The 12580-nt window shown below is 39.3% G+C and overlaps 1 protein-coding gene across 1 annotated transcript in view; it reads right to left on the reverse strand.

Moving 5' to 3' along the window:
* The window catches only part of STARD9 (StAR related lipid transfer domain containing 9), a 99088-nt gene that overhangs the window by 52196 nt on the left and 34312 nt on the right, over nt 1-12580 (reverse strand). The window contains exons 5-9 of the mRNA XM_009950116.2: nt 8430-8546; nt 6290-6322; nt 6139-6200; nt 5416-5528; nt 236-305 (exon numbers count right to left, since the gene is read on the reverse strand). Coding sequence (XP_009948418.2) covers nt 236-305; nt 5416-5528; nt 6139-6200; nt 6290-6322; nt 8430-8546 — 395 coding nt within the window. The remainder of the gene's footprint in view (nt 1-235; nt 306-5415; nt 5529-6138; nt 6201-6289; nt 6323-8429; nt 8547-12580) is intronic.

The raw sequence follows: 12580 nt of genomic DNA on the forward strand, positions 1-12580 counted from the left end.
ACAAGTGAGATGAAGTCAGTTTTGAAGAAACAACTTCATAAGTGGTTGTAGCTCTTACTGTGGATAATATGAGGATAATTAACATCCTGAGTGTATGACCTGCAGGCTCAGCAAATCTGACATCTTGTCAGGATAAAGCACTGGCGATACTGTCAGTAAAATAAACATCAATGAAATCAACACATGGTGAAAGAAGTGTTAAATAAAAATGCAGCTGGATTGTTTTAGAAAATACCTTTTAGCTATTCCTTCTTCTAGAAGTTCTACAACTTGCTTGTAGTCTGTAACTAAATGTTGAGTCAATCCTGCCAAAGATTTAAAAAGAGTTAAATGCATACTTTTCTCAGGAAGTTTCAGTCAGCTTACCCAACAATTGACCCAACATCAGGAGCATAAGGATGTTCTGGGACGTCAATCTGTTCTACATGTAGTCTCTCAACTAAAGTAACTATATAAAAAATCTATTTTCGTTTTAAAAAATAAAATAAAAAATTACAGTCCATCCTTCAGATGCAGTGACATCAGTAAAAAAAAACATGGTACCTTCAAAGCACAGACCTTTTCCCAACTTGTCTGCAGAAGAATGGTATTTAAAAACCAGTATAACTGCAACTCTGTAAGAAATTTTCAGCTATGTCACTGCTACTAAACGGGTACAGATCCTGTAAAGAAGCTTTTTGCCATTGCCTCTGGATAATGGCTCTGCTCATGCAACAAACAGAATTAGGAACCAACCCCTGTGAATATTTACCATTTACTTAACTAGGCTTCAGCCTGCAACAGCTAGGAGTCTTTACACTCTTTTCTCCCCAGAGGGTAGCCAAATAATGATAGGAAGCATCTGGTCTTTTCGTATCTTCTGCTTTCAGTTTTTTGGGCTTTTTTTTTGTTTTGGTTTGGTTTAGTTTTTTAATTTGATATTATTTTTGAGGGGGAAAAAAACCCACTGAAAACAAATGAAAGAAAGACTGCATTGCAGAGCCTACTATGTGGGAGTGGTGGTTGTGCCTGAGAGTGCCCCAGTGGAGGGCAGTGTGCTGTGCTGCTCTGCTGCGGCTGCACTGCCAGCCCCTTGCAAAACGCAGCAGACACACAAAATCAACCCCAACAGGCTCATATCTCACATAAGACCAGTTTAATATGCCTCGTTTGCATTTTACGGTGATGATCAGTTATCGTTTCTACTGCAGTGACTCCTAAAAAACCACCTGAGTTGTGAAGCAAGTCTTCATCATGCAATACCTCATAAAACACTCCTTTGCAGATCGTTTTATCTCACAGCTGGAATTCAGGGCTACTTCCTCCTCCCCGCACGGATTTAGGTTTGGTTTGTTTTATTGCAGGCCACGAAAGTGTGGATGAACACAAAGTACTGAAAAATGTGATTTATTTGGATCAAATAATTTAGCTACTGCTAGAATGTAAGTCAAGATCAATATAAAATTCAACAAAAGCAAAGTAAGTACTTCTGACGTTGTTAGTGAGAGTCTATCCTTACATGATAACAGACTGCTTAAATTTCAATGAAAGCAAAATCTAAGCCAAAGATGAGAATTTATTTTAAACAACTGATACACATAAAGAAAAAAAATTTTTTTTGATCACCCACACTTTTAAAAAATCCCTATGCATGCATGCACACTTGCACACACACAAAATGTCGGACAATTTTCAAACAAAAGCATTTCTTCTGCTCTCTAGTGTCCCTTTACAATACATTAATTCCAAAAGTCATCACATTTTCCATTTGAGAAAGAGGTCTATTATTTTTCCAACAGCACTGGGATCTTCAAAGCTCAGAATATGGAAACCATCATATATTGTTTTCCCAGACCCTTTTTCGGGGTCTTATTTAACCGAATAAAAATCCGGTTATAAAATGGAGGCATGGAACAAATGCTTACCTACCTACATTTCCATAAGCACTAGAATAGTGAATCTAGCACAGAGTTCAAAACACTTCGTTTTTCAATAAGGTAAATGGAATATTTAAAACGTTGTTTGAAAAGAAATGACAAAGTGTCCTGCTGGCTGCTAGAAAAAAAAAGGTCATTTTCAAGTCCCATAGAAAGATCAAAAACACTTGCTCGTCTAGAAATCTGCCTTGAAGTAAGAAAGGATCTCCCTCAGAAATCTGTCTCAGAGTAACAAAATAGATTGCATCATTTCCTGATTTAAGAGAGGCCGATTCCTTAACAGTGCAACCATCTGTGAGGGGAGAAGTTTGAAACAATTCCAACCCAAAGCATCGAAACACTTTCAGCATTTTAAAGGCGACAACCTCACAGTCTTTACATGGAAAAATGATGGGCTGGAAACTATTCAAAATACTTAGTGTTCAGAGCTGGGACTTCCTGACTGGACTTGCAAATGGAAAATTCATTGTCCAGAGCATTTAAGCATCCTTAAAGGGGATAAGTTTTCTGATTTTCCTCTCTGTCTGTTCTTCATCCAGCTAGCTGTACTCTGGATACCTTTGACATCAACCACACAACTGACAAACTGACAGTACACTGGGGAGCTCCTGATCAAAGTCGGAAAACCTTAAAATTGCTGATGGTTTGCAAGAAGTGTGATGCAAATACAGGTGCTAGTCCTTAACATACTGGATCTATAGGAAACAACGGAAAAATTCTGAGCTTTGTTAATGTTCACCATTTTTATTTCTCCCATTCAGCAAATTGCCTGGAAGGAGAATACAAAGCCAGCTCCCCTCCTAGTAAGCTTGCTGATAATTCTGATCCCAGCCATCTAGCTATTGGAAACAATATTCTTGTGCTCTGATCCTGACAGAGAGACTACATATAAAACTGCCAAAGAATACTTCAGCACGTAGAAGGCCCTCATTACCAAGATCAGCAATTGTTCACTGCAGCAACGTATCAATGCAGTTGAGAAGGGCATTCTGTTTCAGTGTTGTGAACCACTTCATTTTCTTGAACTTGATGTTAATAAAATCAAGCTGACTGTACTCCTCACCTGCATTCAAGAGACCTCTGGACTTTCTCACTGCTGCTTATTTTTGATGCGAGCTAACGAGTGCAGTTCCAAAAGGAGCTAGGTAACAACACCTTCTTTATCAGTCACTCTCCCCAGAAAACACCAGGGTTGTCTCAAGGCAAACTGTTACTGTTCTTAATTGTGTAAACTGCACATAAGCATATTTATTTATTAATATATACTTATATACACGTATGTAAAGAAAAGAACTATGTCATCTGACTGTTGCCCTAAGCCACTGACTCATCAGCCTGAAATCACTTCTGTTCACACGCTCTCAAAACAGCATCCAATTACACCCCATGATGCCTTCAGCAGGGAAATTACTTCATTTTTCATGCATGTGACCAGTTTTTCTAAAAATGCTAATCACATTTTTCATTAAAATTTTTCTTACATGCATTAACAAATATTTTTGGAGGCTGTCATATGATACAGAAGGAGAGGATCTTCTAAAATAAATTGTTCATACTGGATTTACAAATATGGCCAAAGCTGACAAATATTATTTAGGTTAATGTTTTTCCACTATCCTTTCCTGATATTTTACAAAATCTAATTAATTGGGAACTCTTATGGGATATTTCAGAACTCTAGCATAAAATTGTTCCACTTAAAATTTTTAGTTGTGTCCAAGTATAAAATCCTTATTCAAAAGGGAGAAAATTAAATTAAAAAAAAAAAACCCACAAACCAACCAAAACAAAACAAAAAACCACCAAAAAAACAGAACTGGAAAAGAAGCAATAGATTTGGCCTGGAAGATTCCAGATTAGAACAAAATAGTGACAAAGACAAGCCAGCCCACTGGCAGAAGCTATAGCTTCATTTTGTTTTGAAACATGGAAACTCCATTATATGCAGCCAAGGAATCACTAGAGATACAAGGCCTGAGAAAAGGGATAGAAATTGCCAAGGAAGGAAGCAGTTTAAAGACCTTTTCTTGTGCGGTGAATAAGCAGCTGCTAAAAGAAAATAATTAGTATCTGTACTCCACGAACAATAAAGTTCTCCGATAACAAGCAGATAGAAAGAGAATCTTGGAAAGACCTCAATAAAGGCCAAATGTCTATGAATCTGCTTTTAAAAGAATGATAAGTTTGCCATACTAATGAGTCCATGAATTCATCTATTTTCCAACTCTCTTTACACAGGATGCTGATGTGCTGGGAAAGCACAGCTGAAATAACCAGAAGGCCAGATAGTCCCTTGTGTGTAGGACCTTGCAAGTTCAACACTTCCCAAGTGCTTATTTCAAAATTGGAGAGGAGGAATGGGTAACAACCGTTGGTTGTTAGATGTACTATGACAGATATTGCAGGTGCCCAGGGAACGAGAGCTGGGAATTCCAAGCTTTCAGTCACACAGTCAAGTCACCCTAACTGTTGTCACATCTTGCCTTAATCTCTGAAGTAAGGATAACAATCCGACACGTAATGCCATGATAAAGAAATAAAAAGGGAGAAAAACGAACCAGGGAGAACAAAACAAATAGAGGCAAGATCTCTATTTAAAAGCCAGAACAAATCAGTGTTTGATCTGATGTGACAGGACCAATAAAATTCTGTGTGATATCCATTTCGCATACTAAATGCACACCCCCAGGTGTTACTATGCTTGGTGGCCAGCCAAGCAGTTGCAGAATCAGTGATACTAGAGGCAACTTTGGAATCTTGCCCGATAGACATAAGGCATACTGAAAAGGAAACTGATGCATTTACTTTCCAAACAAACTTGCTAATTTTTGAAATTTGCATCAGTTTGGAAAAGGCTGTTCCACTGTAAAGTAACTCTGCATGATTTTGCACTGGTGCACCGATTTTGAGCAACATGCCTTTTGTCAGTTGTTGGTCAGATAAACAGCAACATGACAGGCAAACTTTATGTCAGGAGCTAGTCAATTTACAAAGCAAACAAATAGCCAAACTCCGATTTAAAGCTATGTAAGACCCTGAAGTGAAGGTACCAATCAAAAGCGAAAATGAACTGGAAGTACAAAAACAATGAGAGAGAAGATAAAAACTAAAGTAAGACAGACAACTGAAATGGAAAAAATACATGTGGGGCTTTTTTCATCTGTTCTGTGTCACCTGATTTGAAAGCTGTGATTCACCAGAAAACATGAAGCCACCTTAGGGGCTGCTGTTGCAAGTGATTTAAAAAGTGTGTGATGTTTTTAATCATATAATGCACCTACATTACCCATCCTATGCTTTTTCAGTTTAGTGAAGGAAAATGAAACTTATTGGGCTCTCACTTTGGTAATAAAGATTTTAATTGCTTCTCATGGCCTTGTCTGCAACACCAAACAGTTGAGATTATCTACTTCTTTATTACTATTATTTTATATATATACTGCTGCTAAGGACTGAAATAGGTAAAAGTTCTGATGCTAGCTGTGAAGCCCACTCTCACCTTGTACATATGGTCCTGTTTCAGGATGTTCTCGGACTCGAAGTGTGTAAGGTTTCTTTCGGTCTGATTGTTTTAACAAATCTCGAACATGCTCATTATAGATTTCAAGAAAACTAAAAAGAAAAAAAAAAGACTGTTAAAAGCACATGATTAAAAAAAAAGACAAAGCATATATTTAGACAATGTAACTGAATCTTACATAGATCTTTCACAATAAAGTTAATGAATTAATGTTCATTATCTCTGTTACTGCCCCTTCCCATGCAGTGCACATCAAAAGAACTCATAGTAGTAAATTTTCAAGAAGGAAGAGCATTCAGCACTTTATTTTAAAATTCATAAAATATGTTCTTTTAACACCAGTGAGTTAAAACCCCAGATTTCCAAACATAATACTTCATTAGATCAACAGGAACAATGAATAAGAACGGAATGGAGGACTATAGCTCAAATTTAAGAGTTAAACAAAGAGGAAGTAAATTTTAATGCACTCCTATTTCAGCTGTCTACACAAAAGTGAATAGAGAGCATCCAAAGAACTATACTGAAATGGAAAACTAAAACAAACACTTTCTCATCATTCCTCTGTGTTCTCCCTCTTGTTCCAAAATTATTATCATCTGAGAAAACAGAAACAAAATAAACTAGTCTTTACCTTGTTTGATTACAGGAATATGTTGTTGAAAGCACTCATAGCATTGCCCAAAACAGTGACACACTTACCTGACCTTTACTCTGCAAGATGCTGTCTGGCCTGAGTAATCATCCTTCCTCGAAAAGAGGCCCTGCACAAACCAGAAGTTTACGTACATTTTAAACATATCAAGAAAATCTAACTGCTTAAACAAATGCAAGTAAGACAAAAAATAAGTACCTCACATATACGAGGTGTCAGCCCAATGGATGCCTTCAAATAATAAAGAGAAAAAAAAATTAACAATACACTTGCTATTACTCTTGCAAAGCTTTTTTTTTAAATAAACACCAAGCTATAAGAAAAGGACGGAATTATAGTGATGCATTAAAGTAACGACTGCATGGTGGATTATGACACAAATGGCCCTGGAGCGCAGTTCAGAACAGCGTGAAAATGCTCCGTTACTCCAGCTGAAGTATCTTGCACATGAAACACCGCATGGACTCGTGTGCTGTGTTATGTCAGCTGCCTCAGCTTCAGTGCAAACATTATTTATAGAAAAAGTCATTTTAGAGCAACTTATACAACATCGATGAGCAGATTGGAGGCTTGAGTTATATCCAAGAGCTCTTTGATGTAAAGACACTGGACATGCCTATGTCAGAGGTGTTGCAGTCTGGATGAAGCCAGGGCAACACTGAAACTAGCTTGATAAGTCCTGAATATTTTGGGTTTTCCTTATTCTACTTTTATTTCTTTATGCTATGGCATCACAAAACAGGCTTGGAACAGCTTTATGGTCTAGATTTATAAATCTGGTCTCTCAGAGAGAACAGGATATAGGCCGCTGACAGTACCCACACTGGCTGATTCAAACTTTGCCCGAACAGTCTACACAGCACTGAAGTAACTGTGTGTTTTTGCGTGATGAACTGTTCTTATGACACGATTGCTCACACTTTACTGACTGCAATGCCAACACTCTCAGAGAAAGACTCTCAGGCTTAGGTAGAATCTGCTTGCTGAATAGCATGAAAAGCTTTTGGAAGGCACACTTGAAACGGTGTTGGGTTCATGATGGCCCAGGTTCATGATGTGGACCACTGTGAGCAAAGGTTCAGTTTATACCATACACTTGTTTCTTCCTAGTTTGAACACTGTTTCACAGTGAATACATGTTATTAAAGATTAGATCAAAGCAGGATTCCCTTGGAGAAAGAAATCACTTTATAAGCCAGAAATCTCTTAGAAACATTACCCCTGGAAATCTCTTTGGAAATAATGATAATTTCAAGATGTGGCCATTCTGAATTGCTAAGGTATTTTCAAAATAATGTAATCCAGATATCCTAGTTTGTCACCTATTAACCCGAATTTAACAATTCTTCAGGCTTTCAGGGAGTTAAGCTTGATTTCACAGAAAATGAATGGAGAATCAGGTCATGATTTAACAAAATCCTGTTGCTGATGTCTGTAAGGAAAATAAAATTTTAAAAATCCAGACTCTTGTCAAAAGCACAAACCATGCCAAACCAGTCTTTTTCTTATCTTCAGGGTTTGAACAAATTTGAACCTTATTTCAAGTTAAAAATTGAATTCCATGGGTGTAGGAAATAGTGGTCCACCCACAACTGTTAAATATTTTTTTTTCTTTTTTAGAGGCATGCTTCACCAACAGCTAAGAATGTTTATGAATAGAGATCAAACTGCCTTGTGTTGCAGCAGAACGCAGGAAATCCTCAGCTGACTCCATTGATCCGAGTACCAAGATTAAAATGCACTTTAAGTGGTTCCTAGTAGATGTGAATCTTAAAATGTAACAGCTTCTGCAAACACTACTCAAACACATTTCAAGACTGGAAGCGAAGCAAGTATTAGTTTTCACAGACCACAGGATAACTTCTGTCACAGAGAAATGTCTCAAGTAGATAATGAAGCCTGTTACAAAAGTATTCCTGTGAATTGTATCCAGGTTTATTTCTGAAAGTAATTTAATTTCAGCATATCTCAGACTGCCAAAAAATTCCACAAGAATGAACACTTTGTATTATCTTCAGCTATAAGTTTCTGAAAACGAGAACTATTCAGGGGTATAGATTTTATTTTTGTATCATGGCGATAAGATACATACATAGTAAGATGAATGTTATCTAAAATAAATATTTAAGCTATGCTGTATTTTCTAGTATTTTTAGCTAATACAACATTATTTACCTAAATGTAAAGGCTTAACTTATTTAATATACATAAATACCAAATAAAGCATGTATAAACGTTCTGCTCAACAAGCACCATAATCACAGTTCAAAAATAAAGTGGACATTCTGCTGGACACCCCGCCCTCAACCCTAAGTGTAAAATGAATGGTGTAACTCACAGGTGTTCCCATCATTGTGTAAGTTTTTCCTGAACCTGTCTGTCCATATGCAAAGAGGCAGATGTTGTAACCTCTAAATGCACCCGACAACACAGAAGTGCCAAGGTCCTGGAACACCTGAAAAGACCAAAGAAACAAAACAGTCCATGAATATTATGCCTCCCTATAAACACTCTGTGTTACTTGTGGATCTTGCAGCTTTAATAACTCCATGGGAACAAGGATCTTCACAGTATTTGTCTTTCTAATTTATCAGACACAATGTTAAGTGCCCAGCATTCACTTGTTAGATCTTCCTCCAGATGATGGTATACCAAGCACAGTGCTGACACTGGACAATAGTGTTTAATTTGGCTTCCCTGCCTGCTATCTCCTATTTTATACTTAGACCGTATGAATTCTTGAGGATCTCCCCCACCCCAACTTTTTACAGTCCTCAGGGTGAATCAGACAGAAAGGCATGATGAGGGTTCTTTGATGCAATGACATTAACAAGAGCACTATCCATCAGAATTACAGGTCAAAAGCAAAGCAAAGTCTAACCCATAGCCTGCAAGCAGGCCTCACGCAAGCAATACTTCTATCTGTCCTGTCTGGTCAGTAAGCAACACCACCGAAGGCTAAATGCTTTATTTTCTGTTCATACCACATGCACAGTGATGTGCCGCCTTCTGCTCACCATAATACAGAGCCAGCAACTGTTACCACTAAATCAGTGTCAGCCCCTAGGGGCTTCCAAAGCTTGCACTGGTCCCACGGTGGCTGCAAAAGTTGGACCATCACAGCCAGACTACCCATACAGTGAGATCTGAACAGTTATTCCTTCTGCTTTCCCTGTTCCTTTCTTTGGAGACACAGCTGCCCCACATGGTGACCATGTTCTCAAGACATCAAAGCCTTGCCACAGACCAGCTGAAAGGACACCTGGTAAGGTTTGTAGGAAGTGCATTGTGGATCAAACGGTTCCAGCAGGCAGGCTGCCAACCCCTTAGCACAGCTTTGGCCTTTCAAAAGAAACGTTACAAGTATTAATGGTTTTGCCATTTGCATAGAAAACTAGCTAGTATATATAGAGCAATCCATATGATTTCAGTGTTCCACTGTTGTGAAATCTCATCCGTTGACAGATCACTTGCTTCTCAAATAGACAGATAAGTGTACTAAACCTGATATAAAAATCAATAGTAAAACATATTTCATAGATATCTCCACTTCACCTAAACTGACCATAAAAAAAGATTAAAAATCCTTTCCTGAGACTTTTATTTTCAGATCATATTTCAATTCAAACTGAGACAAGATGCTAACTTCTAGCTGAAGAATCAATAATGTTCCCATTTGGCTACCCCTGCCTGTATGTGTAAGGGTATGTGGCAAGTCAGAGCATCTGGTTCATTAGGATTATCAGATCAAGGAGCTTTTCCACTCAAAGAGTAACAGAGATTTTGTCATAAACAAAACACTCGGGACACAAATGTAATATACAGGGGATAACAAAGATAGTGACAAACTCTCCAGTGACTACTGGACAGGCCTTTAAGACACTGAAGCATAGCTTTGGAGAGGGTCAACCTGGACTTCATAACCAACAAGTTGGGGGAAACAAGAGGAACAGGAAGATTTGGGATATTTGAGTGGGGCCTGCAGGGCTATATAAAACTTATTAAGGACTCTTTAAGGTGAGGGTGTCAAGAAGGAGAAGGGGGAATAAAACGGGCTGGTCCAATGTAAGCAGCAGTAGATCACTATACTTGTCTGACTGAGCCCTGTGCCTGATCACCACAGTCCATTCTATTTTCTCATTAAATCCTTTTTTGATGATCTTTCCACAGAACCACACACTCTACAGCACATGTGAGTGCTGTAAGGACTAGATGACAGCAGGTAGAGACTGGAGCGAATTTGGGGTCAGCAACAGAGAAGACCTCAGATGATAGGGCCAACATATCAGTGGTGCCAGCAAATGAAGCCAGTGAGTCTCAGCATTGGTAGCTGGCATGACCATGGACCTAAGGAGCATGGGTCCAGGGTGCCAGCTACTGGAGTGATTGTGGGAAGTAAATTCAGGTCAGCAACTGAAGTCAACCTCAAGTAACACAGCCCCCACATCTAGATAGAGCAACTGCAGCAAGTAGGAGTCTAAGTGCCAGCAAAAAGAGTGGGACTATGTGTCACAGGGTCTATGTCCCAGCTACTAGGGGAACTGGAGCAGTGTGAGGGTCTCTGTCAGCAGCTGGAGAGGGGACCGTGGGTCTCATGGCCTGTGTTGCAGGTGTCACCTGTCAGGGTGGCTGAGGTGAAGCAAATGAGGGTCTCAGCATCAGCACCTGGAGGGGGGAAGCGCAGCCCATAGGGCCCATGTGCCAGCTACTTGCATGGAGGGTCGGGGGCAGAGAGGGGGCTGGAGTGCTGATATGCATCAGTGTGGGGGTGAGCAAACTTCAAACTGGCTGAGCTGGTAAGCAGGAGGTCTAGAGTCCAGGCACGAATATAAAATGGGAGGAGAGCCCATGCTGATCTTCAAGGGAGTCAAGGCAGCGGTGCTTGTGAGCATATGCATATTTGCTAGTGAGCACTAAGCTGGGCAATCAGGCAAGTAGAAGACCTGCAGAGCAGTGAAGAGGGCTCAGGGTCAAGTCAAGGTTATTAGATAGGCAGAGGGCCCATGTTGGTATTTGAGGGATCCACTCTCCAGCTGTGGAGAGCAAGGGGGTGTGTGTTTTCACTAGCAAACTTCAACCCTGATCAGTTGGACAGGAAGAAGAGGATGTGGCTGTCTATTCTTGTGTTTCACGTTTGTGCTGACAGTGTTATATGTGAGTGTTGTTGAAGGCAGTGCCTTCTGGGGCCATCTGGGTAGGCAGAGGCATCAATGTCCTGTGTCCCTGTCAGCACTTGTGGTTTTGGCATACACACTGAGACTCAGTAGTGGTTGTGCTTGCAAAGAAGAAAGCAGCTGCTTTGTCCATTACTGTGGGATGGAGAGACCTCCAGATGCCTAGGCACACAGGGCTGACCTCCAGAGGCTGGGCAAGAGGAAGCCCCAGGTCCTGGAGTCTACGGGAGGCAGTGACCTTATACATGCCTTAACTGTATCACGTTTATTATTGGGAACAACTTATCTATTGTCTTCAATAATAAGATCAAAGCCAATAGTCCAGAATATACACAGAAGGAGTAGTTCATTTGCAGCACATCTGGCTAGTAATTCCTCATCAAGGATAATATGCCATAAAAGGTCAATTTCTATAGACAGGAAGGAAAAAAAAAAGTAATATTATTAGTAAAATAAATCAATGGTGCATAGTTGATGAATGAGTCAACAAATAATTGACATGATGGTTAAAAGTTATGCTGAAGAGGCCAATATACCACTTTCACAATAAACAAACTTGCCCAAATTTAAAAAAATGTTATCACATTGCTTTTACAAATATCAGTACGTACAGAGACATGGATACACATTATTTGCCATCACAAAGGTTTAGAATCTGTATAAAGAAGCCAGAAGGGCACAAAAAGACTGAGAAGCGGCTTCAGAAAGGAATGGTAGAGGAGAAACCTACTGAAAAGCACTTGGAAATGTCAATTTTAAAGGTGACATTATGGAAGGAAAGTGCATAGTTTAAGAGAAGCGGGAAGTTTACCCCCAGTGATTTTACAAGTCTGAGTGTTAGCAAAGGGGGCATAAAAAAGGGCTAGGCAAAAAACTGAAAGACATCATCACTATAACAGATTAATCTGTTTTCCTTCAATAAAGATGTTTGAGAAAGCATCTGAGCATTAACAGCAGCAATGCAAATCACTGTAACCGATTCTTGATGATAACAAGATGATAATGATCATAACATAGTTCTTGAGGTACCCAACCTGTTTGCCTAAGGCCTTCCTCTTAAGGTTTTGCTCCTATGTGAATTTGGCAGTGAACACTGAACTCTCCCTCAGTAGAGGCACCATTAGGATCTCTTCCCTACCTGGTTGGCACATAAAACTTGTAGGAACCTAATATCAGAGACCTCTACCCCTCTTTCAAAGTCGAACAAACTAACCAGTTTGTTCAAGAAATACTGGAAAACACGGTCCAAAAACACACAGCCACCATAAAATTGCAATCCTTCAGAAAATCAGGATAAGAGATTGTAGTTATTACC

The sequence above is a fragment of the Leptosomus discolor genome, chromosome 3 (assembly GCF_034619465.1).
Source record: "Leptosomus discolor isolate bLepDis1 chromosome 3, bLepDis1.hap2, whole genome shotgun sequence".
Classification (NCBI taxonomy): Eukaryota; Metazoa; Chordata; class Aves; order Leptosomiformes; family Leptosomidae; genus Leptosomus; species Leptosomus discolor.